Below are 24994 nucleotides of genomic sequence, written 5' to 3' on the forward strand. Positions count from 1 at the left end.
ACACGGCCGGGTGCCACTTTACCACAGAGTGGTATTGATGTGCGTGTTAAACTTGAAAATATTCGGTATCGGCCAAAGGAAACGCTTAAGATAGTGGTCGGCAGCAGTGGTTGTGGGGAAGAGGTGATGCTTATTTCTGCAGCCGTTGAGGAAGCCCTGCATTCCTCATGTCCGGCGACACTGATACATATGATGTGAACGTGCACATATTGCAACAGAGACAACACAAACACCCCAGAGTCGCGGGAATCTCTCTTGGGTGCCTCCGAGCCAGAAGACCAACGCCGGCTCATCCAGCGCGCGGTGGAGGCTGCGGTATTTGAAGGGAACCCCGCCGACCTCCTTTGAAATAGCGCAACCAGTCTCTGTCCTGGGCCCCTCCATTTTTCTTTTTTTTTTCGGGAGAACTAAAGATATCACCACCACCACCACCACCATCCGGTGAAGCGTCGTGAGGTTTTTCCAAGCTGTGAAAGACGCTTAATTCTAGAATGCGTAAAAGCAGCACTTCGCATCACCGTTGGGGAAGGGGGAAAGAAGCGAGGGAAGTGCACGTAAGGGAGAAACTTTCTTTCGAAATTTGTATATCCCCACCAGCGAGTGCCGGGCTGCAGTACATCTCTCTTCCTAACGAAATTCTTAACTTGTCCACCTCGGTCGAACAGTGGCCACTGTTCGACCGAGGCGGACCGAAGCTATAGCCACTGTTCGACCGCAGCCGAGTGTCAATAGCGTGCTCTGCTGCTGAACCGCAGGTTTAGGGTTCGATCCTAGCCGTGATGGTCGCATTTTCATGGAGGCGGAATGGTAGAGGCCCACGTATTCTACATGTCAGAGCACGTTAAAGAACACCAGGTGGTCGAAATTTTAGTGATATTTCACTAGAGCGTCCCACATAATCACATTGTGGCTTTGGGAAATTATAATCCCCAGATATTATCATGATTACAATCAACAGAGGTGTACCATTCTGAAACACCGTTGTTGAGGCGCTACGTCTTTGATCGTAGTCACTGGTACCGCATGACATTCCGAACTGGTACTTTAGGTAGCTATCGAAGTTCTGTATTGATGCCACATGCGTCAAAGGCATGGTGGCTAAATCAGTGCCACCAAATTTGAAGAGGGCCACATAATGCACCGTTAACCACTATTCAAAGGATACTAACAAACACGTTGATTGGGGCTGGTTGGTCATGATTTCCTTTTTGTAATTGTGAGTGCATTTTCGCAATTTCTGAAGTTTAGTATAGTTAATTGGTAGTTTTTGCGTATCTTCTGTCAGTCCCATGCCAATGAGTCGTCAGGCTTCACGTTCTGTATTTTTCTATATCGTGTCTTCAGTTGTTGGCCCTCCCGAACTACTGAATGCTTTATTTTGTAATGTGGAACGGCGTCACAGTTTGTAAAACCTTTATTTATTTATTTATTTATTTATACTGTTCATTCCAGAGGGGTTATAAAAGGTAGACAATCTAAGACAGTGACTTAATTAGTTCAGTCATATATATATATATATATATATATATATATATATATATATATATATATATATATATATATATATATATATATATATATATATATATATATATATATATATATATATATTTATTTATTTATTTATTTATATATATATATAAAAAGAGAGAGAGAGAGAGAGAGAGAAGACAAAACACAATGGCAATTTGCTTAAATTAGAAACAAAAGTAATGTAACGCCGTAATAAATTTGCGAGGAAATCAGTTGCCTTCTAGTAGTTTTGAGGAAGTCACTAAGCATGTGCTACTGGTGATGGAATGGGACTGGTTGTTTCATTCCTTGTTTGCAAGCAGGAAGAACGAGAACCTGAAAAAATCTGTGTGCAACCTGTAAGGGGAACTGTTATGCGTACCTGTGGGAGGCAATTTTAGCGGCGGATAAATTTACGTAGCGGGACTGGCCTATGTTTAGGTGACTGTGTAACAGTTGGTACATTAACTTTAAGTGCGCCAATTTCAGCGTTCTTTTTTGTGTGTGTGCTTTGTTGTTCAGACTTTTTAAGCGATTCTGTAGGCGAATATGTTCGGCTAAATTTGTCGAAAATGACTTCAAACACTTTTTGTCAAACATCTTCGAGCTTGCTGGTTAGTTTTTTTTCGTTTTGTGTGTGTGTATCTGTGTGTGTGTGTGTGAGTGTGTGTGTGTGTGTGTGTGTATGTGTGTGTGTGTGTGTGTTTGTGTGTGTGCGTGTGAGAGAGAGAGAACCAAGTTTTGCGAGGGAACCAGGTGGTGTTTCTGTACTCCAGGATGAGTCGGATAAGTGTATAATAGGCCAGCTACTTCTGTATGGGGGTGCTTGTTGTGTCACAAGCACCACCAGCTATGCAATACCGGTATTGCGCTTTCAGCTATGCAATAGCGGTAGCGTATTATTAGCTACGAATACATAGCTGGTATTGCGGTGCATTAGGTGGTGCTATACGCATAAGAAAACAGATTCACTGCTGCTATAACAACATAGCGTGCCATTGATATAGTGCACGCATTTACTACGTTATAATTGCGTGCAATCGCCCCGCCGTTGGGATCTGTAGAGGCTAAGGTGCATGACTGCTGACCCGCAGGTAGCGCGATCAAATCCCGGTGGCGGCGGCTGCATTTTCGATGCAGGCGAAACTGCTGTAGGCCCGTGGGCTCAGATTTGGGTGCACGTTAAAGAACCCCAGGTAGTCAAAATTTCCGCAGTCCTCCACTACGGCGTCTTTCATAATAATATGGTGGTTTCGGGACGTAAAACCCTAGATATTATGATTAATTGTGTGAAATTATTGCCCTGAAGAGTTTATGTGGCTTCAAGTTCACATAATATTACCACGATGGCAAACACCTTAGAAAGAACAACGCTATTTGTATAATCCTGTGCAAAGGCCGACGCATGGTCCTCGTTTGAATTTAATATTGGGGGGTGCAAACCAGTGTTGCACCGTGGTGACGGAAGGGGGAAAGCACTGGCGTTGCTTGGTTGGGGTGCAAGGGCTCATGTAGCTTGAGGTGGGCAAGGGCCCATTTTGCACCCTCTACCGACGCCCACGCCAATACGCCTGCATGGTAGCAACAGATGTCCTCAATGCTTATTAGGCATTTTTTTTAATACCCGGATGTGTAGTCCTGGCTAGATGATATTCGAAAAAAAAAAATGCTTTTTACGAGAATACTTGATCGATAGCGCTGAAGTATATAGTTGCTCCTTTTTTGCTGAGGCTTGCACTTTGCATCTGTATCTGGCCATTAACACCCACATTCTTATTTTTTCTCCCTGTCAAGACGACCATTCACGGGTGATTCTCAACGACGTCTCCAACGCCAACGGCTCTGATTACATCAACGCCAGTACAATCGTAAGTTACTCACACAAACTCATGAATTGCGTCTCAATGACGCCTTATTAAACTATGGTTACTTCGAAGTCGCCGTATTTCTGTTCTTTTTTTTTATTAAATATTCTCTCTTTTTTCGTCAGGCTGTTTAAACCCTACTGTGCCTTCAATGTTTTGCCTTTTTCGGGCGGCATGAACGGATCATATAGCCGAGTAGCTTCGCAAAATGTTTCGGTTATCACACTTCTCAAAAAGATTACGCTGTTCAAATGTACACATTTAGGAACTACGTCTCATTGTTTGCATCAACATGACTGACTTCATTTCTGTTTTGGAACGCCTCATTAAATTAAAGTGATGACTCAGAAATGTCCGAATATTTCTACAGACGGACCACGACCCACGAAACCCGGCGTACATCGCAAGCCAAGGACCCTTGCCACACACAACGGCTGATTTCTGGCAGGTGCGGATAGGTTTTTTTTTTTCAGATTTATTTTCTCTACGCGAGCACGTGAATTCTTCTTCTCCTTGCTCTCGTTCGTGATTGCAAAGTTCATGTCTCATCTGGCTTTCAGCGGGACCAAAAGGCCTGATCAAAAGCCTCAATAGAAACTTGAGCCTTATTCACGGCCACATGTTGTCCTCTTTTTGCATTGATACAATGCGCAATATACACAAACAAAAGCAAATATCCACTTGGTTGCTTTGGTGTGTTTAGAGAAAGGTATATGTGAAACGCGAAGTTGTTTTCTATGCTGTACTAGTGCTGAGTGCGTCACATCGCATCGTATACAATGGAGCGGGCAATACCATGCCCTAGTGGCCAGGCCCGGGTAATTTTGAACACGTAGCTGTAAAAAATTATGTTCTCAGTTTATTCTTTACCTTGCGCCAACATTATAGTGATAGATGTACCGTACTGATGTCTCTGCGCTCTCAGATTGGAGGAACCCTTCCAGACTCCGCTCTCAATGCACAAATCTGTGTGTAACGACAAGAAGAGACACCCGTTGCGGCGGTGGCATAAACGTAGAGGTATCGGTGGCCCTGCTCGTGCCACCACGGAACCAATTCTACTGAAGGATAAATTAGTTTTGAGTTTTCGGCTGTTCTAGCAGCAAAACTGCGCGCGAAAAATTGGTGTACTGAATAAGAGACACGCACTTTCTTGCTTTTCGTTTATTTTTTTCCGCCCGCTCATATAAGCGAGTGATTCCTCGGCATGGTGGTGCATCTAGGATGTGTCGGATTATGTCAAACTTCGTTATAAGCTTGTAACCACTTCCGTGGCAAAATCGCATCATCCAGCTGGCAGTATAGTTTATGCGAAGGCACAGACCACGTAGAACTTTGATGCGACATTCATGCGGCATATTTTATTCCTGCGCTAAAGCACCACTTCTGCAGTCAATGATCCGACTGCGACACACTCACTGAGGTGTTGTGCAAGCCTGAGTTTACGCCGTCTTCGCCACCTCCGTGCGACAGGTCTGGGGCCTGGCCAACCACCCGATTTTGATGGATGAGCTGACGGATCGTTCCGCCACTCACTGTAAGACAAGATATACGAAAGAAACTCTTATGTGTGTATATGACGCCACATAGAACTACGCCAAAGGGCAGGTTTTCGAAACAGGTTTTCGAAATTAAGAAAGAAAAGAGCCTGAGAGCGGTAGTTGAATGAAAACTGGAATGGTCATGGCCCAGCTACAGAGTGTCTAAGAAGACTACAAAAGAAAGTGAGACGGCAGGCATACTTTCGCAAATCCGCAATAACATTAGCGCAGTTACAAATACACCATTTAAGAACACTTACGGTGTATAGTAGGCCGAACCTATGTCCAGAGGAAGGCCATTTACGCAACCCTTAAGAGCCTGACGCGAAGTCAATATGCGGTCAAAATGTTTGATAAGGTTCCTGTGGGCAAAACGTTGGCAAGAAGTTGGCAAAAGTTAGTCATAAGCTCCAAATTCTGTGTGCGGCGTAACGATGCTTGCTATAAACAGACAGTGAATATTGTAGGTGGAATAAACTCATTGGTCAACTGTTATAGGTAATCACATCTGTGTGATTACTGTGCATTGCAATGTCATCGAGCGATACGTTTGTGCAGATGATCTGGGAACAAGGCAGCGTTGTGATCGTGATGCTGAGTCGCCTGATGGAGAACGGAGTGGCCATGTGTCATCGCTACTGGCCCGAGGAGGGAAGCGAAGTCTACCACACCTACGAGGTAACAACGGGAAGCTACGTTGAGCTTGGCTTGTGTGCCTTACGAATACTTCCGCGCAATTCGTTCTGTACGTCCTCTGGTGTCACCTTTGCCTATCCCCGTTACTCATCCCCACTTCCGGGCATGAAACCCTTCATTTCTCTTCGGTTAACCCCATCGCCTTGTCCATCTCGTTCCCGTGAAGCTGTGGTACACTGTCATAATGTTTGTTGAACAAGTTGAAGAAAGCGCCATACAAAAGCAGGCAACGATGAACTACAATGTTGCTAAGTTCCTGCCGCTTAGCGCAAACACGACTCGCCAAAGCGGCAAGACGGTTGCGTATTTCCTGCGTAGTGCGCGCAATCATTGCTCGGAATACACTGTATTGCACGCACTGAAACCGTGACGCTATTTCTATTCTGCATCCGGAAGATGCACCCATACTTTTGAAAGTCACACGCTAATTAGTCTACTCATCCTTGTAGATCTTGGTTACATCAATGAAACGATCGCCCTGATTTCTCTTCGAAGTGTATATTTAGCGACGAAGCCGCACTTCTCTTTCTATTATCTATGGTTTTCTGTTCCCATCACAGCCGCCCACGTATGTGCTCGAAGACGTCCGAAATCAATTATATGTGATGCTGAGCGCGCGTTGTTGCTGTTCGTTTATCAGATTTTTCGCTTTCTGTGCCTTCCAAAGTAACCAGATTGTGTCATCTATTCTCTGGTGCTTAACCAATGTATCTAAATTGGTAAACAATGGAGTTAGTTCACATCACAATCGTCTGCCGTTTCCCGCACTTGTTTCTGCCTAGCCCTCGCCCATTGTTCATGTCATTCTCATTGCATTTTGAGCAGCTGAAACTATAGTCGACGGTCACACGCCTACTCAGTTTCAGGTTTCCAGACAGGCTCAGAGAAAGAGCTTGTTTGCTCGCTTGAATGCTTCCAACGAGAACTGAAACTTCGTCGATGCGGGCCCTGCATTCGTGGCCTTCATACAATTCGTCGCAATTTTTCCAGCCTTGGTTTGCCAGCATGTCTGTTCTTGGAACACAGTTGTCCCTTATTTGCTCACCCTCGAACGCGTTTTTCCCAGACTATAGGACTGCCGCAGTTGTCTCGGGTGAGCGCGACGACGACTGCTTCGTCCAACAAGTAGCGCTGCGGTGGTGTCGGAGCTGGGCACAAAGCAGTTTCCAAAAAAAAACGCTGATTGCATCGTCGCTTGGCGGCGCGGCGTATGCACCGCGCCGCCGCTCTCGCCCTTATTTGATCTCCCACTCGCCCGCTAGCTAGCTAGCACGTGCCAGCGTCGGTAATAAAGCTCTCTTCAGTGAGTGAGATGGAACGGCAAACACACGTCGCCGCTGGTGGCGACTCACTGAGAGTGAGACAGCGAGACGAGATGTATACGCGCGCGTCGACAAATCTGGGACGATTTGTTTCGTTGTCGTTTACATTTCAACTGCGCGTGCAACCAAGCACCGCGTGCCCGCCAGCGTGGATTCTTTATTATTATTCTTTTTTTTTCTTTCTAGCTGGAAACGACGTCAGTGCATTCAGAAGCGAAAAGAAAGTGCGTTGGTGGCAACTAAAAGGGAAAAGGGGGTGGGGACGGAACGCTCTAATTTCTCATTAGTGGGGCCGCCGGTCCGACGTCCTCGTTCCACGGGACGGGCGGAATTTCAACATCATCGTTACTGCTTCTTTCTCTCTCTCTCTCTTGTACGCTCTTTCTATCAGCACCGCCACACTCCCGCCAGCTATTCGTATGAAAGTGTGTCTTTGGCTTCGCTAAAGTATTACTAGAGCACACCCTCTTTCTTCGGGTTGCTTTTACGTTTCCTTCAGCATTTAACTTACCCTTACGTTTAACTTTTTTTTTTCCCCGTCCTAACCCGTAATGTACGTCTCCCGCGCTCCCGTCTCCCAATCCTCGCCCTCATTCATCGACGGAAAAGGGGGAATAAGATACCCGCACTTTCGTTACAAAAACGTCCCATCTCTCGCTTACCCCTCCAGGTTTCTTCTGGTATTTCGTTCGTTTTCGTTTTGTTTTTTTCGTCGAGGAAAAGAAATAAAAAAAAGATGCATATGCTTTGCGCAAGCCATCGTCTTTAATTAAGACGAACTCAAAGTGGTTGAGCGCCACGCCGGACGAGCGGAGAAGCTGCGTGAAAGGCGGCTGCTAGCGTGGTAGCGCCCTCTACCGGACGGCGCTGAGATAGAAATTAGGAGCGAGGCACAGTGAGCGATGGCGAGAGGAGTGGTTTTAATGCGAACGAAAAGAAGGCTGCACACGCGACACGAGAGAGACACAACGTCCCCTCATCCTCTTTCAAAGAAGACTGACGAGAAAGACGGGAAACAGGGGGGAATGTAGTAGAAATGGAAAGCAAACTTCCGGCTTAAACGACGGCGCACTTTAACTTTGTGTGCAGAGACATCGAAAAAGAGTACGTCCTGAATGCAGCTGTAATGACGCCAGTTTTCTAGGAGGACATACGTTTGAATGGGTAGTAACGTTTCCCATCAGTCTGTGGCCGCGCTGGATTTTTTTTTATCTTCTTCATTGGTGTGAACGAAGATGTCTCGTTGCAGCGCCTAAAGCGAACCGTTCTCTCCAAGGAAAACGTTTATTTTTGCTTACGCATTGGGAGCCGATGTATTTGCTGTAGATTTATCGATCATCTTATCTGTGCTGCTGTATCGAACTAAGTGCCTGCTCAGGAGGCCAGAAAAAAAAAAGCAGGTGCTCGGCTTTGATAAGAAAAGGGAGTGACGTTGGAGTGAACTTCCTCCTTACGTAAGATTATTACTGGCCTTCGAAAGAGTTACACTAAAGCCACTCGTTCTCAGTTACTATATGCAGAGTGTTTCAATAAATGCGTCCAATAATATTTAAAAATCACAGAAAGGATGCACCCGCAGGCTCCCTGCGGCGTTTCCTTTACTTTGGCAGAAGGCATATTCAGATGTGTAAAAACGTTTATTACGACTGTAATTACAGAAATAAAGACAGTCAACGTTTTAACCAGTTAAACTAGCTGATCGAGTCCGATGAGCGAATTAAAGTACTTCCTACGGATAGTCCGCAGCAACTTTGAAATTCCGGAAATCTTGGAAGCGTAGCCTTCAAATACTTCGACCCAGAAAGCAACACGAGCCCTTCTACAATTCTTGAGGACAACGTCACTGTGCGACCGCCTGTGAAACCTGAACTGTGTGTGTGTGTGTGTGTGTGTGTGTGTGTGTGTGTGTGTGTGTGTGTGTGTGTGTGTGTGTGTGTGTGTGTGTGTGTGTGTGCGTGTGTGTGTGTGTGTCTCCTCCCCCTCTCTCTCTTTTAGATGCGGAGCATCTAATACTCGAGGCTTGTAGTGCGGCGCCGTCCGCAAGCTTCCTCCTCCTTCTTCCACCATCTGTGCATCCCTTCCTCCTCTACACACCGCGCGCGCTTCACTCCTCCACCATCTGTGCACCCTTCCTCCTCTACACACCGCGTGCGCTTCTCCTCTTCACGAACATTCGCTAGCTGTATGATGTAGCGCGCATGCGCCGTCACGCTTCGAGAACATCGGCAGCTGACGCGCGCGCATGCGCCGTCACGCTTCGAGAACATCGGCAGCTGACGCGCGCGCATGCGCCGTTGCGCTTCTCCCCCTTCTCGAACATTCGACAGCTGACAGTGCATGCGCCGTCGCGCTGTATATATACTCAAGGTCGGCACTCGCTCACTCAGTTGCCGCTCGTCGGTTGGTTTGTACGGCGCATCGACGTCCAAGGTCGCGGTGAAATGAATTCCAACGAATCCACAAACACAATGATCGACGTCCTTTCGACCAGCGCCGCCCTTTCGCATACGTGTGTACGTGTTCACTCATTTAACACCCCCTCCTACAACCACGTTAACCAATTTAGCCATCGACCCAAGTAAGTCGCAATTTAACACCCCATTTCACAACCACGTTAACCAATTTAGCCATCGACCCAAGTAAGTCGCACTTTAACACCCCGTTAACCAATTATATGCTCCGCATCCTCCTCAGTGTTCCCCCGAGGGAAGCTGTGGGCAATTTTTTTCTCCCTCTATCCGCTCTCTCCCGTGTAGGGTAGCAAACTGGACTTAGTCTATTTAGCCTCCCTACATTTCTGATACTTTTTTCCTCCTCTTTCTCTCGAAAAGGCGGCGACTACCAATCACCGTGGAATCGAGAGTTCAGGTAGATTTAGCTGGCGAAACCAAACCCGATGCCCCAAACAGCACATCTACTACTCTGCCATTCACTTCGATAACGCCTTAAATGACGATACTGTTTCCGTCGCATTGGGATAGAAGAATAAGCGAGCGTTGATAAGCGGCCATGGAGGGAAGGGTTCAGATTGACGGTAGATAACGGCGAAGGAAACAGCGTTCCTTGTGCAGGATGTTTTCTCTTCACAGCACCCGTATTACTACTATAAAGTAACTATGAAAGAGAAGTGTACTGCCCGTCAAGAGGGTGCTTGCGCAGCCAGCTGCCTACAGGCTGCCATGCTGCGGTTTTCTGACTTTCGCTTGATGGTTTCTTCTCACTGCTGAGTGCTACAGCAAGCGTCGCCTTTTCCTTCAAAGTGTCCTCCGAGCTCCGAATAGCACTGTAAGGAGCATGTCTTCCCTGTTTGCTTGGGACTCATGACTTCACTCAAGAGCACATACGCTGTAGCGAAAATCGAGGGCAGGCATATAGCTGTCGCCGCTTCACACGGGGAACGTCGAAGGGGACAAATTCCCGGAAAGAAGATACGTTATCAGAGAGATGCACCACAATTATATGATGTGCAAGGCGCTCCCCTGATACCTTGACCATTTGCGGCGTGACCTGATAATAGCGCTGTTCTCTGACGAAGTACGCCCAAATATCTGCAGTGGCATTGTCGCAAATACGCGTCGAAGCGAACTGTGGCTCAAGCGAGGGTTCGTTATTGATTCGAAGCATGCAGTGTGGCTCGCAGTCGTAAAAACAGAGAAGCGAGATTTTGTCATAACGACAAAGCGCACCTCGCTCGTTGCAGCGTTTACTACGAACTAAGAACTTCGCGTGCGTTTTTGATGAACGCATAAAGCCTATCTTTGTGACGCCCCAGTTTCATCAAGCTGGCGTGCAGTGTTGCCTGTGAAGTCTTAAACCCAAGCCGCTCATCGCAGAACCACAACAGATGCCCCGCACGTATAAAGGAACAGTTATGTCTTCGTTGTTTAACATGTCTCTCGGAAAGGTAACCTCTATTTTGCGAACATTTTTCGGCAAAACGAAGCGGCGGTGGCAGCGGCATCGTTTCTAACTCGGCTGCACCGCGCCTAATGTAGCACACAGGCTTCATTTTCTGAGAGACTACAGGCATCAGACTGAACAGCTATATACTACTTTCGAAACAAAAGAGGAACAGCGCTTCCTCAAAGACAATGAGTCGCGCGTGATACAAAACATCACAACGTCTCAAAACTTGTTCAAGCAAACAACTCCAGAAGTAAAAAAAAATAGAAGAGCACTTCCAAGACTCGAGTTCTCGCCGTCAGCTCCGAGCCTTTCGTTTCGAGAGAGCCACACTCTGCCACGAAGTTTTCACTTTCCGAGGGACCTCGCTCGAAATTTCATACGGGTCGCCCAACACCACCGTGCTGCTGTGAGTGCGGCCCGTGGGCAACCTCGTTCCCGTCGGCTCCACATTACATTTCGTTTCTCTCTTATTTCTTTTCCTCCTCCTCTTCTCCCTCTCTCTAATTTGTTCCTTCCTGCTACTCGTCCAGCGAGCTGGTCTTTCGCAGCGCTACGCTTCGTCGCACGTCGTGTCTGAGACGGAGCCGCGGTCCTCTACCGTCGCCACGGTTTTCTAACCGCCAGAGGAGAAAGTGGAGAACCGAAGGAGGTGGGCGCAGTGGGCGGTAGGGGGGATACGGGAGGGCAGCTCTGTACAGTTTCTTTCACTTTGCACACTTTCACCGTGCAGTCCTGCTCCTTTCGTCGGCTATACTCTTGTCCTCAAATTCTATTCCACATTTTCCTTCTTCGCGCTTTTCTCGGGCCCTCGCAGCGGCAACGACAATTGTTTTGTTTTTTGTTTCTCTTTTATAATACGTTCTCTCAATTTTCTTACGCTCCTCGGCCCACCGCCGATCCCTGTGTCGCTTCGTTTCACCGCCCTGCAAGACCGTGCTGCTTCTTCTCCGCTGAGCGAGTAATTTAAATCTCGTTACTCGAGACGCACCAATGTTTCTCTTCCGGCCACTTTCTCCTTCCCTCCGTCTCTCACCTCCCCCTCCTCTTCTTACCCTTGTTTTTATTTCTTCTTAACTCGTTCTCTCTCCTTGGCGGGTTACGCAAGTCTCTCACGCATTTTTTTACGTGTCCGCGTGCTCGTATTTCATTACTCCGTTCTTTGCTTTGCATTTAGGTATAATCCTTTCCGCTCACTTAAATCGATTCAGGTGCCCCAAACAAGGAAGGTGTAAAAAAATTAATACGCACTCGGTGAGACTCCAACGGCGCCAATGAGGCGAGAATGTCGCCTACTAAAGTAACAATGTAAGATCACTGAGGCGTTTTGTGCGCCTTCTGCCATTGTCTGGTTTGTGTGTTTAGGGTACTGACTTAATAGAAGGAGCAATATATTCCATTTTTTTAAACACTTACATATTAATTCTGAGCAGTGAGGAAGAGAGAGAAAAGAGGACGGCAGGAAAAAGGCAGTAAGAAACTTTCTAGTGAGCGGTATTATGTGCGTTCTTATAGTGATATGGCAAAACATCGGCAGGTCATTAACCATTGCTGTCATTGCATGAGTAGGCAATGGAATATAAATATTCTCATCAGGAAAATAGCGTGGTAAAGAGATGACTGGTAGAGCCGAACATTGAACTCAAGCACAGTAAACAAATTCAGCAAGTGAGGACACAGATATGCGGCTATGCCCTGTATATAGTTACGTATGCATGTTTCTAACGCAAAAAAGAAATGAGAACCAGATTGTGGGGGCGATAATCTGACGGATGAGCATAGTTTAGCCTAACTACTCGGACCTTGACGCTACATTTCAGATTAGATCCTATTAGAGAGTTTTAGAATTCCAAATGCAAAGCTTGCATTTGTTGTGGACGTAACGTTAGCGTTCATCGCTCAAAGGAAACTTGAAAGAGGTTAGCGTACAACGCATACGCAATACAAACCCTAAGCTTTGCATTGCGCTGTTCCAAAGCTTTATATTCATGCGTCAAGGACGTGAGCAAAAAGAGAAATCATTGTTAAGATTACTACACATAAACTCAGAACACTGAGCAAGCGCTGAAAATACACAAATTTAAAGCGATTGATATGTGGGGTTTAGCAACTCAAAACCACCATATGGTTATGAGAGACGCCGTAGTGGAGGGCTCCGCAAGTTTCAACCACCTAGGGTTCTTTAACGTGCACCCAAATCTGAACCAACGAGCCCACAGCACTTTCGCCTCCACCGAAAATGCAGCCACCGCAGCCGGGATTTGATCCCACGACCTGCGGGTCAGCAGCCGAGTACCTTAGCCAATAGACCACCATGACGGGGCCACAAATCTTAAGTTTTATAGGTACATAAACGCTTGTGGCAATACGCGTGGCCTTCATGTCGGGGCGTTTTAAACATTCTTCCATTAGGAATTACCACGCTGTATAAAATAAAATAAAATAAAATATTTAACCTGCCTAACATTGTGATGCTTTGCTATTCCAGCACTGCCCTAATAGATAAAATGCTCTGAACTTTGTAACAACAATAAGATGTACACAAGCTACGACTACGGCGCAAATTTATACACTTTTGTCAAAACACAAGTACTATCGCCTTATTTTGCATGGCATGGTTAATTTAGCGTTAGTGTTGCCTTGAAATAACACGAAAAATTTACTGTCGTGTCCATGCCTTTGACATAGGTTTAAAACTGTGGCGTTCAAAAAAAAAGTCACAGCTTTACCGCAAAGGGGGAGCAATGAACGCGATAGCAACAAATTTGAAGGTCATGCGCAGAATGGCAAGCAGATCGAATCGTGCTCCGTGTATCTTACGCACAAAGAATGCACGAAACGTGCTCACACGCACAGATGAGCGCGAATAAGCGTCTGAGTTGTTAGTTCGCTGCGTCCGAAAAGCCCTCTCTTTTTCGCAAACGGAGACTGTGCAACCAATGCAGTGACCTTTGTGCGCCCGGTAACTACAACAAAATTGTTCCGGTGAAAGCTAAAGGATAGCCATGACTTGAGATGTTCCCAATCACGAAATAAGAGCCTGCGAGTGTGCGTTCATGGGCTTTGCGACCACGCACTTTTCTGAGTGATGCAAAGTACGCGTGGGAGTTGGAGGCGCGCGCCACCGCAGCGCGCTCTTGTTGGTATTTCCATCTTGTTGGTAATGCTTAAAACGCTATAGTTCCCCCCCCCCCCCCGAGATGCCCATCACCAGCGGTAAGTGGTAGATATAATAGCTTGCCGTTTGCACGATGAAAGACGTTTCTTTGTAAGCTCAGTGGTTAACGGCTCGCCCTCACGATGCAGAGGTTCCAAGTTCGCTACCGCGTGCCGAAGCCTTTTTCTGGATTTCTTTCTTCTTGCGTTTTCATATATGTATGTACAGTTGCGTATACATATACTGTGAGTCACGGCAATGCCGGCCGCAAAATACAGCCGAGGATATCTATTTAGTTGCTATCGCAATAAAACCACCAAGCCTGCGCAGGAAGTGTCTGGCGGTGGTGTCGACGAGCGATGCCAAAAGGCTCCCGCCCCTTGTCAGTCTCGCTTGCTTTCGCAACCCCTTTGCTACAGTTTTATTAAGGCTAAAGCTTCATATGTCAAAATATATAACGCGATGACGTCACCTCATGACGTCATCATGACGTCACGGGTCACCGAAAAGGACGCCATCACTCGAAATCGTAGCTTCGAAAAAAGTGAGCGAAATTCGGAGGTACTTCGAAAGCACGTTATGTGCAGAGATCTTCAAATGTACCGATCGCGGAGACCATGTAAGCTGTCAGCACCCACGCTTGGTGCTGAGAGCTTTCGCGTGGGATCAATACAATCGATCTGGAAGAACAACGTGACCATACCTTTCTATTTCTGGTCCTCATAGACCAGTGCATTAGAACCTATACGTATTTTTAAAATGTATTAGAGCATATAAACGTAGCAGTACGGTGCGTGCCAACGACTGAATTCGCCCGTTCAATCGCAGGTACACCTGGTCTCCGAACACATCTGGTGCGACGACTATCTGGTGCGCAGCTTTTACCTCAAGAACTTGAAGACCAGCGAGACCCGCACAGTCACACAGTTCCACTTCCTCTCGTGGCCAGACAACGGCATCCCGGCTTCCATCAAGGCCATCCTGGAATTCCGAAGGTCAGAGATGCGTGATATTCTTAAAGCCTGGCCGCACGTACGCTTTGCAGTGCGTTGCTTCTATTGACACCTATCTCGCAACCAGGCGCTTTCGGAAGTATACTCTCGGTCCTAGAGATGCCATAATTTGTTTTGAACTGCCAAGGAGTGCCTCGCTAGCATGGCAAGCAGTGGCTCTGGGACTTTAGAATGTAAAAACATGCGCCTGTTCACGCTGCACCAGCTTATAAGGAGTCTTCTGGGTACCACTGCGCCGTCTTCGTATGCAAAAACAACCAGCGCAAGAGTACGATATTACTCACAACTGTCTGTGAAGATCCCAACACGATGCGGCAACCATGCCGGTGCGGTGTTTTTTGATCACACAGATTTCCGTCCGCAACAGAAAACGCCGACCTCCGCCGCCAGTGGATACAATTGCAATCGGCAGCAAGAACTACGAGTCCAGTAAAAGTGTACGAGTAAACATAATTATTGCATTTTAGCGCGACATCAGCTGCTCCGCTTTACAGCAGTGATTTGCGCGCAGTCAGCCTGTATAGTATGCGGCACCAAATCACTACCGTACTCTTTCGCCGGCTGCATGTCAGTAATAGTATACATCATGACTCACGCGTGGATGCAATCACCACGCACGTATTCATTTGTGACGGCGTACTATAGCGATGCACTGAGGCGTAAACGGCGGGAAAAGCATAGCTTTCGACTCAGTCGAACTGTGGCATGCCTTGACTCACTATAGGTGAATCTGTGCTTTCGATCGGTGTCAAGCAGTAAGCTAGCTGTGCTCTGGTGTATACACCAGAACACAGCGAGCTCAGAGCGTGCTGCCGCATTGCAAAGCACGTCGTGCCATCTGTTGCAAGCGCGGCGAAGCAACACCCAGGTACTGCCACGTGAGCAGACGCTCCGCAAATCAAACGCGAAACTGAACAACCCGAGTCCGGCTGTAAGCATGTTTTCCCCTGTTCCTGTGCTGGAATTTTATGCTGATTTCGTGTGAAACGTCGAGGATACCTTCCTCGACAGGCCGGAATGTCTGCAGCCCGTGCATTGCAGATTGCGGAAGCAGCTTATTCAGGTACGTACAATTGCGGTTGAAAAAAACGCGAACAGCAGAAAGCGTTTCTTTCGACTCAGTCGAACTGCGGCATGTCTTGGCCTTGACAAGGCAAAATTTGTGCTGTAAGCCGGCGTAAACGTAGCGCTAGAATCTGGTTCCAACTCATGCTCATGCAACGCATGTGTATTAATTGCCAGTCCTGCCGGGCACTCGGAACACACACGCGCTGCAAAAAAGCCAGCCAGAACAAGATATTAAAATGCTACGGTGAAGCCAGCCGAAAGCACGTGTAGATTCGCCTAGTGACAGTCAAGGCATGTCGCAGTTCGACCGAGTCGAAAGTCATGCTTTCCGCGCCGTTCACGCATCGCGATAGTACGCCTTTGCAGTTGTACGAAGCATGCGCGGTGCGTGCATACATGCGTGAGTCGTAATACGTATATCCTATTATTGAGATGCGACCTGCGAAAGACTACGGCTATAGTTTTGTACCGCATACTACAGGCACACTGCACGCAAATCACTGCTGTAAAGTGAAACGGTTGGAGTCGCGCTTGAATAAACGCAATAAGCATACTTACTTGTACACTTCACAGGGCTCCTAGTTTTTCCTGCTGATTGCGAATATATCCTAAGGCGGCGAAGCTCGGCGTTTTTTTTTTTTGTGGACGGAAATCTGTGCAATCGCAAAACACCGCACCAGCACGATTCCCGCGATGCGCTGTGAACTTCACAGGCAGTGCTCGACAATCTCTTCCTCTTGCGCTGGTTGTTGTCGCATCAGATGACAGCGCTGTGGTAACCGGATGACATTTTATAAGCGGGCGCAGCGTGAACAGGCGCTTTTTCCCATTTCAACCTCCCAGAGCCACTGCATTTCATGCTAGCAAGGCGCGCATTGGCAGTTGCAAAGAAATTATGGCGTCTCTGGGAGCGAGGGTATACTGCGAAAGGCGCCCGGGTGCGAGATAGGCGTGCTATCGTCTATGGACTCGCCACTGCGCCTTGTCCCTCTGCAGAAAGAGGGCGCGTGCCTTTGCTTAGCCGCTCTACCTCTCTCATCATAGAGGGCGACGCCGAGTCTGCATGCCACGCACTTTAAGGCGTACGTCTCGTCAAGCCTTTACGCATAGCATTCGACGTTCGCGCCACGGCAATGCATCGAAACGGCCACGGCGGCTGCATTTTCGGGGGGTCACAGTTCAAGAACACCGACACACTGCGATTCAGGTGCACGAGAAAATCAGTGCCGCATGTTTGAAACTAATCGCGAGAGTGAAATAACGAATAATTCCGGCTTGAAAGAAGCGTACACAAAAGCAGGAAATTACATGAAGTTACAAGAAAAACATCGCTCAGACTAGTAACTGGGACTTGTGTTTATCTAATTGTGTTTCTTACAATTAACTCGCTTAGTAGTTTTTTCAAACTCTGCACCAGTGGGTCCAGCACCATGCTCTTACAATCCGAAAATCTCCCAACTATAGCTTACCTCATAATCGTGTCATAGCTGTTCTCGTAAAACAGCTACATAATTATTCATTTACTGAGTCTTTCCATCTTTATTTGTTTTTACAAACAGGGGTGAAGCGAAATAACGTATATTATTCGTTAGTTACTTCATAAACGTTCATTAGCTATCTTCGCAAGTGGAATCAGTTCATCTTATAGCTCGCTTCCAGGTATCGACAAGGACCACAGGAGCGAAAGGCACCCACAGGGAAATCCATGTGCCATGAAGTGATACCCACTAAAGCCCGTAGCAGGATTTTAAACTCACTTTGTGTAGCAAAGGAAATTCTTCACATAAGGTGCATGTACACACTGAAGGAAAACATATTTATTGTTGATAATATTCTATTTTAGTGACAAGAGGAATTATCACGCTTTGCCTATAATCTGATGATAAGGCAACAAAGGTTGAAACTTTGAAAACACGCTAGGTATTTTCAGGCTGAACATTATGTGCCGAGAGCTGTAGGTGCCAATAACCCGTTCAGGGCGGTTCAAAAAAAGAAAAATAAACTCGCTATTATGATTAGTGAAATCAGGGGAATCTTCGCAGCAAAACTTCGATGTCACGTGATATGAATGCTTCCTGTGATGTATTACGTTTTATCGGGACACACCCGACGGTAGTCACCTAGAAGCAATTCATCGTCCTACAAACATTGTTTAGAAGACCCGTTGATGTCTGATTTCTACCTTAACGGTTTGCCTTCCCATTGTCGTTTTTTTGGTTTTTCTCTACCGAGACACATAAAAACGTATCACGTTAGAGCTTGTTCAATAAATTTTTAAGAAAGGAGCAATAGAAAGTGGAAACGTTTCATCTAGATTAAGAAAAAACGTCCAGGCTACTTCTATTTCATTTTTTTTCTCAGTTTCAGCTAAAAGGGGAAGCAGTCCACCAAACGATTCTCCGCACAGTGTCAGTAGTGCTCGGTGGGGAAAAGTTTAAAGGTTTCTCAGACAGGAGCTATTGTGTCAATTTAGCAACAGCTCGTGTGTTATTGATACATGTTCAGGCAAATGCGTATGCCATCTTTTTTCTTCGATATAATCTACAGATACATACTGTATTAAACGAAAACAAACCCACAAGCGTAGCTTGGTACCAGACTTTTCACGTTTCGCCTTTCCAGGACAATCACTGTTGCCAAATCGTGAAAATGTTCCATGAAAACATGAACGCAATAAAGTTTTGACAACTACAAAAATGACATTCTATTTTCAGCATGTTGTGTTTCCTTTTTCGGTTTATCTTAAGCGCAGTAGAGCACAGCTATGTCAAAAGCACAAACTTGCCCAACAGTCTACTATTTTGAAGCACGACGCTCGTTTCCTGTGCTGGATGTAGCTATTTTTAAAGCATATGTGGCACTTCCGGATGGAACTCCACCTGATCAGTTGAAAGGCCTATTCGCACTTGCAAATATTTGATGTTGATAGTCGCACGTGAAATTTTTGGCGAATGGCGACGAAAAAAGCGAATCAAGGCGACCGATGTTAACACCCAACCAGCACCGCACAAATTTCGCGTTTTCTCGCCATTGCCCCGGTAAAATAAGTCGGCGTCCTGTGCCACTGCATATAATTGGTTCTGATGTTTGCGGCAATGGTCGGGCGACAGAAAAAATTGAGCGACGAAGTCAAAGCGGCCATTCGCGAACAATTATAATAAAACTGGTGTTATTGGCAGGGCTGAACGAGAATTTAAGCCCATCACGTGATTTCACTAGCGTTTGTCGGTGTATCATCACGGAGCGTTTCTCGGTGCTGACACTTGAGTAGATGTGAATTTGATGTGTCAAGATATGAATGAGCCAGATTCCGGCGCCACTTGGTGTCGGCGCTGTCGTAAACACTGCTTGTGAATCACTATACATTCTAAGAAACGTGGACTCTTCTTTTGTAAGTGTGAGAGTCACATGTAAAACACTCACTTGAAGGGCACGCTGACTTTAAGCACTCCCTTAAATAGATTAACTTGAAGCACTCACTTTAGGAGGCACGCTGACAGTAGAGTCATACGACTCAGGACTCTCCTGAAGAGAGTTGGCGGTCATCTCCAAAAAAGATGCTATAGTGGGACTCTAACATGTATAAACGGGGAGTCGAAAAGCACTTTTTCTAGAGTCTAGCCTGCAACACACCACCGCCGATGCACTAGTGTAAGCAATAAGTGTTTATGTGGGCCCTTGCTTTTCAAAGCTTTTGAACTATATCAGCTTGTTCACCTTTTATGCTTTCATGTACGCCGTCATGCTTCTCACCATGTATGTTTAAACAAGGCCGGTATGTTCGCTACTATACAGACATATCACTTATTACTGTTTCAAAATCATTCAAACGTGTAAACTGCTAAATGCTTACTCTGTCATTGAAATTTGTTTTGTGAATCATGTTTATTGTTTTTTGGTACGTTAGCATTTTGTGCTTATCGTTAACCTGTTGTCGCGAATGTGCCGTCTGCCTATTTGTATTTTGTGTTGGTGACATTGAAATCGCTTCATAGCTTTGATCTCCAATGTCCACGTGGCGAAACGAAAGAAGTAACGTGATGCGAAATGTCATATGACGCCTTCGACCATTTCAGAGCACGGTGGTCTTCATGAACACCTTGAGTCTATAGTTCAGTCCATTTTAATGTACGCTTTGGATATTATACTAACGTAATCACATTTCAACAAATACCTACGACTGATCCGTTTGTTCTACGTAAACTAGTGTAACTCTATGCATCCAGTCAGGCTCTATAGGACATCTCTTGAGGAGTGGTACAGCCACACTGGCTTTTTGTGAGCTGAAATTTATTTGAGTGCCCAAATTGTTTGTGAGCGTCTTTTTTTATAAGTATTTGTTGTTGTTGATGATGAGGATGATGATGATGATGATGATGATGATGGTGATGATGATGATGCGTTCGCAACATTCTTTATTGATATCACCCTGTCGACGCAAGACCAGACTGATTTGCACGTTAATTCTGCGTCAGAATATACAGACGTTGCACAGCTGAGGTACCCCCTAACAAAATCTTTCTGGAGCGAACGGTGGCTGACTGAGCTAGTTGGTTTAGCATACTTGAGGTTTAACAGTGCGAAATAATACACGGCGCACGGGAAAAGGACGCCAGAAGCGCTCACTTTTAACTAAATTTTTATTGACAAGAAGGTTGTTATTATACGCGTGTGAACAGAAAAAAAACAGTGAGAAAATGACAAATTTAATGATGCGAATAATCATCAACAATCACTGAGCCTGCTGCGCTAACCTTCGCACCTAAAAAAAAAACAAGAAAACATAGCCCTTTTTCTGACAGAACAACTGATGGCTTTCTTACGCATGCGATTCTTTCAAGCGCCATCTGAGCAGCCTCATAGATTATACGCTCGTGCTCTTCATTAATCTTACCGAGCACTGTTGTCTTTCCGAACAGCAGAGTGCAGCCACACGTGCTCACGTGCTGCACCCGGAAGCCATCTTTGCCGTTACGAACATTATTGGCGTGTTCCCGTGAGCGTTCGTTTAGGCATCTGCCCGTTTGGCCCACGTAACATGAACCGCAAGACAACCGTGTCTTGTACACCACGCCTAGCGCACAGTCGACAAACTGCGGCCTGTGCCTAACCAGTCGCAAATAAGTTGCCCTGCATGCCAGAAACAGAGCTATGTTTTTTGAGGTGCGAGGGTCAGCTCCGCAGGCTCAGTGATTGTTGATGATATGTCGTTTCTTTGAATCTGCCACCTTTTCCTGTTTTCACTGTTCACTCGTGCATATTATCAGCCTTCTGGTCAAAAAGTTTTAGTCGGATGTTAGCGCTAGTTCCGTCCTTTTCCTGTGCGCCGTGAATTTGTTCGCGCTGTTTAAACTCCACTTTCTGCAGCCACAGATGAATGACAGAACAGACCCTACGCAGTGTTTTCGTTTGCTGCTCCTGCCGTTACTATTCCCCATCACCGGTGGAATGCCGAATGTCACGCTGTTTGCTACTTCGGCCCATATTCTTAGCTGGCAGCTGTGCACACGTCATTGACGCGGTGTTTGTCTTTCCAATGGCTTGTTTGTCATTTACGACTAGCATATATATATATTTTCCGTTTTTGTTTTCTTCTCTTTTTTTCGCTGAACAAAGGTATCACTCATAACATCGCCCGTTGCTGAGCAGGCAGGTTCGCATTCTTCAAATCGACCATGTTTCCCTACTACTTGAAAGCGTCTGTACGTCGAAACAAAGCAAGATATTCGTGCCTAGGGTCAATCTTATTCATAAGAAGCCAAAAGACAATAAAAATGCTTGTTTGCTAACCGTCAATCATTTTGACTAACGGAAATCAGGCCCGCCTAGCCCCGTATTCATCTCAGTCACCAGTAAACTCAAACATCTAAATGCCCGCTAATTAAAGCTCCAGTCATAAAACAAAAAAGAGCAAATAGCGACAGTGCAGAAGGGGGGGGGGGGGGCTGTTAAGTTTTCGCAGAATCTCCCACATGCCCGTATATGCTGGTGGTCGCTCCTCCTCTTCGAACATCTCGTGGTGCAAGGCAGCGACGCAGCTTTCACGGAGGCTACAGCCTTTAAAAGAAACAAAAAGAACACAATTACAGGCACGCAACTCTCGTTCAAGCAAGGCACCGTCTCTTTCGCAGCCAGGCAAATGCACTACCGTGCGAGGGAAGCGGCGGCCAACAAGCGGGCGCGAACTGGCCGCTCGGTTGCTCGCGGCCCGTTGGCTGGAACGCTGGCACGCCATTTTCTGTTCGAGAGCGCAGTCATTAATGAAAGGCCAATTCCGCTCGCATTAGCGCGGGCCTTCGTCCCGCGAAAACTTTGCTTCGCGTTCCTGCAGAGACTGCTGTAGAAATAAAAAAATATATAATATATACACAGGAAGAGGAGAAAAAGAATAGGAAAAGTGAACTGGGTGGGCGGGAACCATTTAAGAGGAGACGCAAAAAGAAACCCCCCTCCCAAACACCGCGTCGCCGGCATTTGGAAAGATAGAAAAACCCGGCGGGCCGCGCAACAGGCTACAGGAGAAAGGCGGGCGTAGCACGAGCGGCGGCGGCGAGCAATCCTCGTTTCTAAATCGACGTTAATGAGGTCTGCTGCGCTTGTAATGAGTGCTCGCCCGCCGCTTTTCTGCAGTGCTACTATACTGCCAGTGCAACTCGCTTAGCTTCTTTCTGCGAGCCTAGCCACGCCGAGCGAGCACCCCGAAGCTTTAGCGGCTGCGCCCTGCTGTTTTTAAGGTACTTAAGGCATCTTTCAACTGTGCCCGAGGATTAACATATCTCATTCATTTTGGGAAAGCTGCCCGAGAGAAATTCTGCGCCATGGCGACAGACAGTTCTCCGCGGATATAGGCCTCCTTTCATCTGCAGCTTCTCATTTATGTGTTTTTTTTTGTCTCGGTCAGTCTGTGAACTTTACCCACGCAGTGCTCGCGCTCTCGCAACAGAAGCACGGTGAAAATTCGTGGTGAAGTGAATGAGCACGTTTCGCGTCGCCGATGCCTCTCTCTCTTTCTCTCTCACCCTGTTTGGGTGTTCGGAAACACACAGATTAAACGTCGGCACATGGGTCTGTGCGCACAGAATACGTTCCCGGTGAGCCCGGTGGCTAACAATGAACGCAGTAAGTAGCAGGAATATGATTAATCACGTGCATAAATTATATATGGCGTCCGAGTTGTTCGCTAAGAGCACCTCTTAGTGGTGCCCCCTCTTCCACCCCGAGGTCCTGGCGCTGATAACAAAAAAAAGAAAGAAAAACTACTTGTTTAGATTGGTAGTGTGCTATGGCTGTTATTACATGTTGTCGTGTAGAGCACTTCTCGTGAAGCGTTTACTACTAATTGTCTCAAGGTTTACTTTAGTTACGTATCTTTAAGCGGTCATTCATTCGGCACGCACTCGATCTCTGCTTAATGCGTGCAATATGTCTTAAGGATGTGCACTTCTCATCAGGCTGGGCATATTGCAAATGCACAAGCTTCGTAAAAGTGGCGAAAGCTGATGAAGGAGAGACTTCTTCTGATTACTTTTTAAAGACGATAGTCTATCTCGAGGACTTTAGACAAAAAAAATTTTGTCTGCCTGTCTGTACATTTGTCTGTTTGTCCACTCTTTACGGCATCGGGTACTTGAAATGGCCGACCCCATCCGCAGCGCCCACCTATGTTGCTCAAGGTTGAGCGTTCATGCTTGTGCAATTTTCAATTAAAAAGCAATTATTGCACATGTCTGGGGCACCTTAACAACACGTATATATTCTGTATGTGAGCCTTTTACTAGAAAGGGCATACATAAGTAATTTTAAGGACCGTAGCGCTTATCACAGTGCGCTGACCATGCAACGCTTGCACGGAAAGACGAGTGTTTCCAACGCTTTGCTAAAACGAGGCGGTGGTGGCACCTATCCGTCGCCTTGCGTTCTACACCTTAATCACTTCTGAGACGGGCGCGCACACTCGTCTCAGAGCCACCCGCTTTGTTTTCTAAAAAAAAACTGCCTGATGGCGCTTATGTCTCACGTGTGACATGCCTCGATGTACTCGTTCGCCTCCACTGCACGCTCGAGGCACTCTAACGCACCGCCTCTAGAATACTATTCACCGATTTTCTTGCGCATAACATCAAATAAATGTCTTGTTCAACCTCTACACACGCAAGACTATCGTCTTTTGACGACATTTGCAGATTACATGCAGATACGGGGCCAGTTTTTTTTTCGAATTTTGCGCCACTATAATATACTCGGCGAACACCTATTGCGCCAGAGAAGTTATACTGAAGCCCACTTACTCTATTAGTTGATTTTCAGTGCTCTTCCATCGGGAATAATTGTCGTATATACTCCCACCACATTAAAATGGTGCGTTGAACAAAGCTGAAACAGGTGAAATGTGAGCAGATTAACAAGACGTACCACGTTTTTTTTTTCAGGCCTTCGCCCTGAAGTAGGTGCGTAATTGGTCGCCTGGTACCCAATGATTCACGCTTTTAGTGGTGTAGCGCTAGCTTGTTACCACTAGCTTGCTAATATGACGGCGTGTACTTCGATTCTTTTTCATACTTACACCATACTTTAAGGAGACACCTTAGTCTTACGAAATAGAAACTCTTGCGTCGTGTAATGTTTGATATGGTCGTCTACGCAGAATCAAAATGGTTCGCAGTACTAGTTATGACATTGCACACCATACTCAATTTACAAATCCCGAAGTGGTACGCGTGATATTAACCCTACGCCTATATTAGCTTTTTGTGTGTCTTGGTCTGTTCACGTTATCGACACGGCCTCAAGAAGTGTGAAGCCCATGGGATGACTTCATGCTGTCTCATAGTAGAGTACAAAGTTACTCTGAATCGTTAACAACTTTTTTCTAAGCACACGTACATGAACCTCATTCCACGCATTTGGGGCTCTGTCC

General features: G+C 46.4%; 1 protein-coding gene across 1 annotated transcript in view; it reads left to right on the plus strand.

The window, feature by feature from the left end:
- The window catches only part of IA-2 (tyrosine phosphatase IA-2), a 624632-nt gene that overhangs the window by 576089 nt on the left and 23549 nt on the right, over nucleotides 1-24994 (plus strand). Inside the window, exons 18-21 of the mRNA XM_037429474.2 lie at nucleotides 3307-3380; nucleotides 3748-3825; nucleotides 5477-5596; nucleotides 14825-14991. Of these exons, the coding sequence (XP_037285371.2) occupies nucleotides 3307-3380; nucleotides 3748-3825; nucleotides 5477-5596; nucleotides 14825-14991 (439 nt within the window). The remainder of the gene's footprint in view (nucleotides 1-3306; nucleotides 3381-3747; nucleotides 3826-5476; nucleotides 5597-14824; nucleotides 14992-24994) is intronic.

Source organism: Rhipicephalus microplus, chromosome 1 (assembly GCF_043290135.1).
Source record: "Rhipicephalus microplus isolate Deutch F79 chromosome 1, USDA_Rmic, whole genome shotgun sequence".
NCBI classification, from domain to species: Eukaryota; Metazoa; Arthropoda; class Arachnida; order Ixodida; family Ixodidae; genus Rhipicephalus; species Rhipicephalus microplus.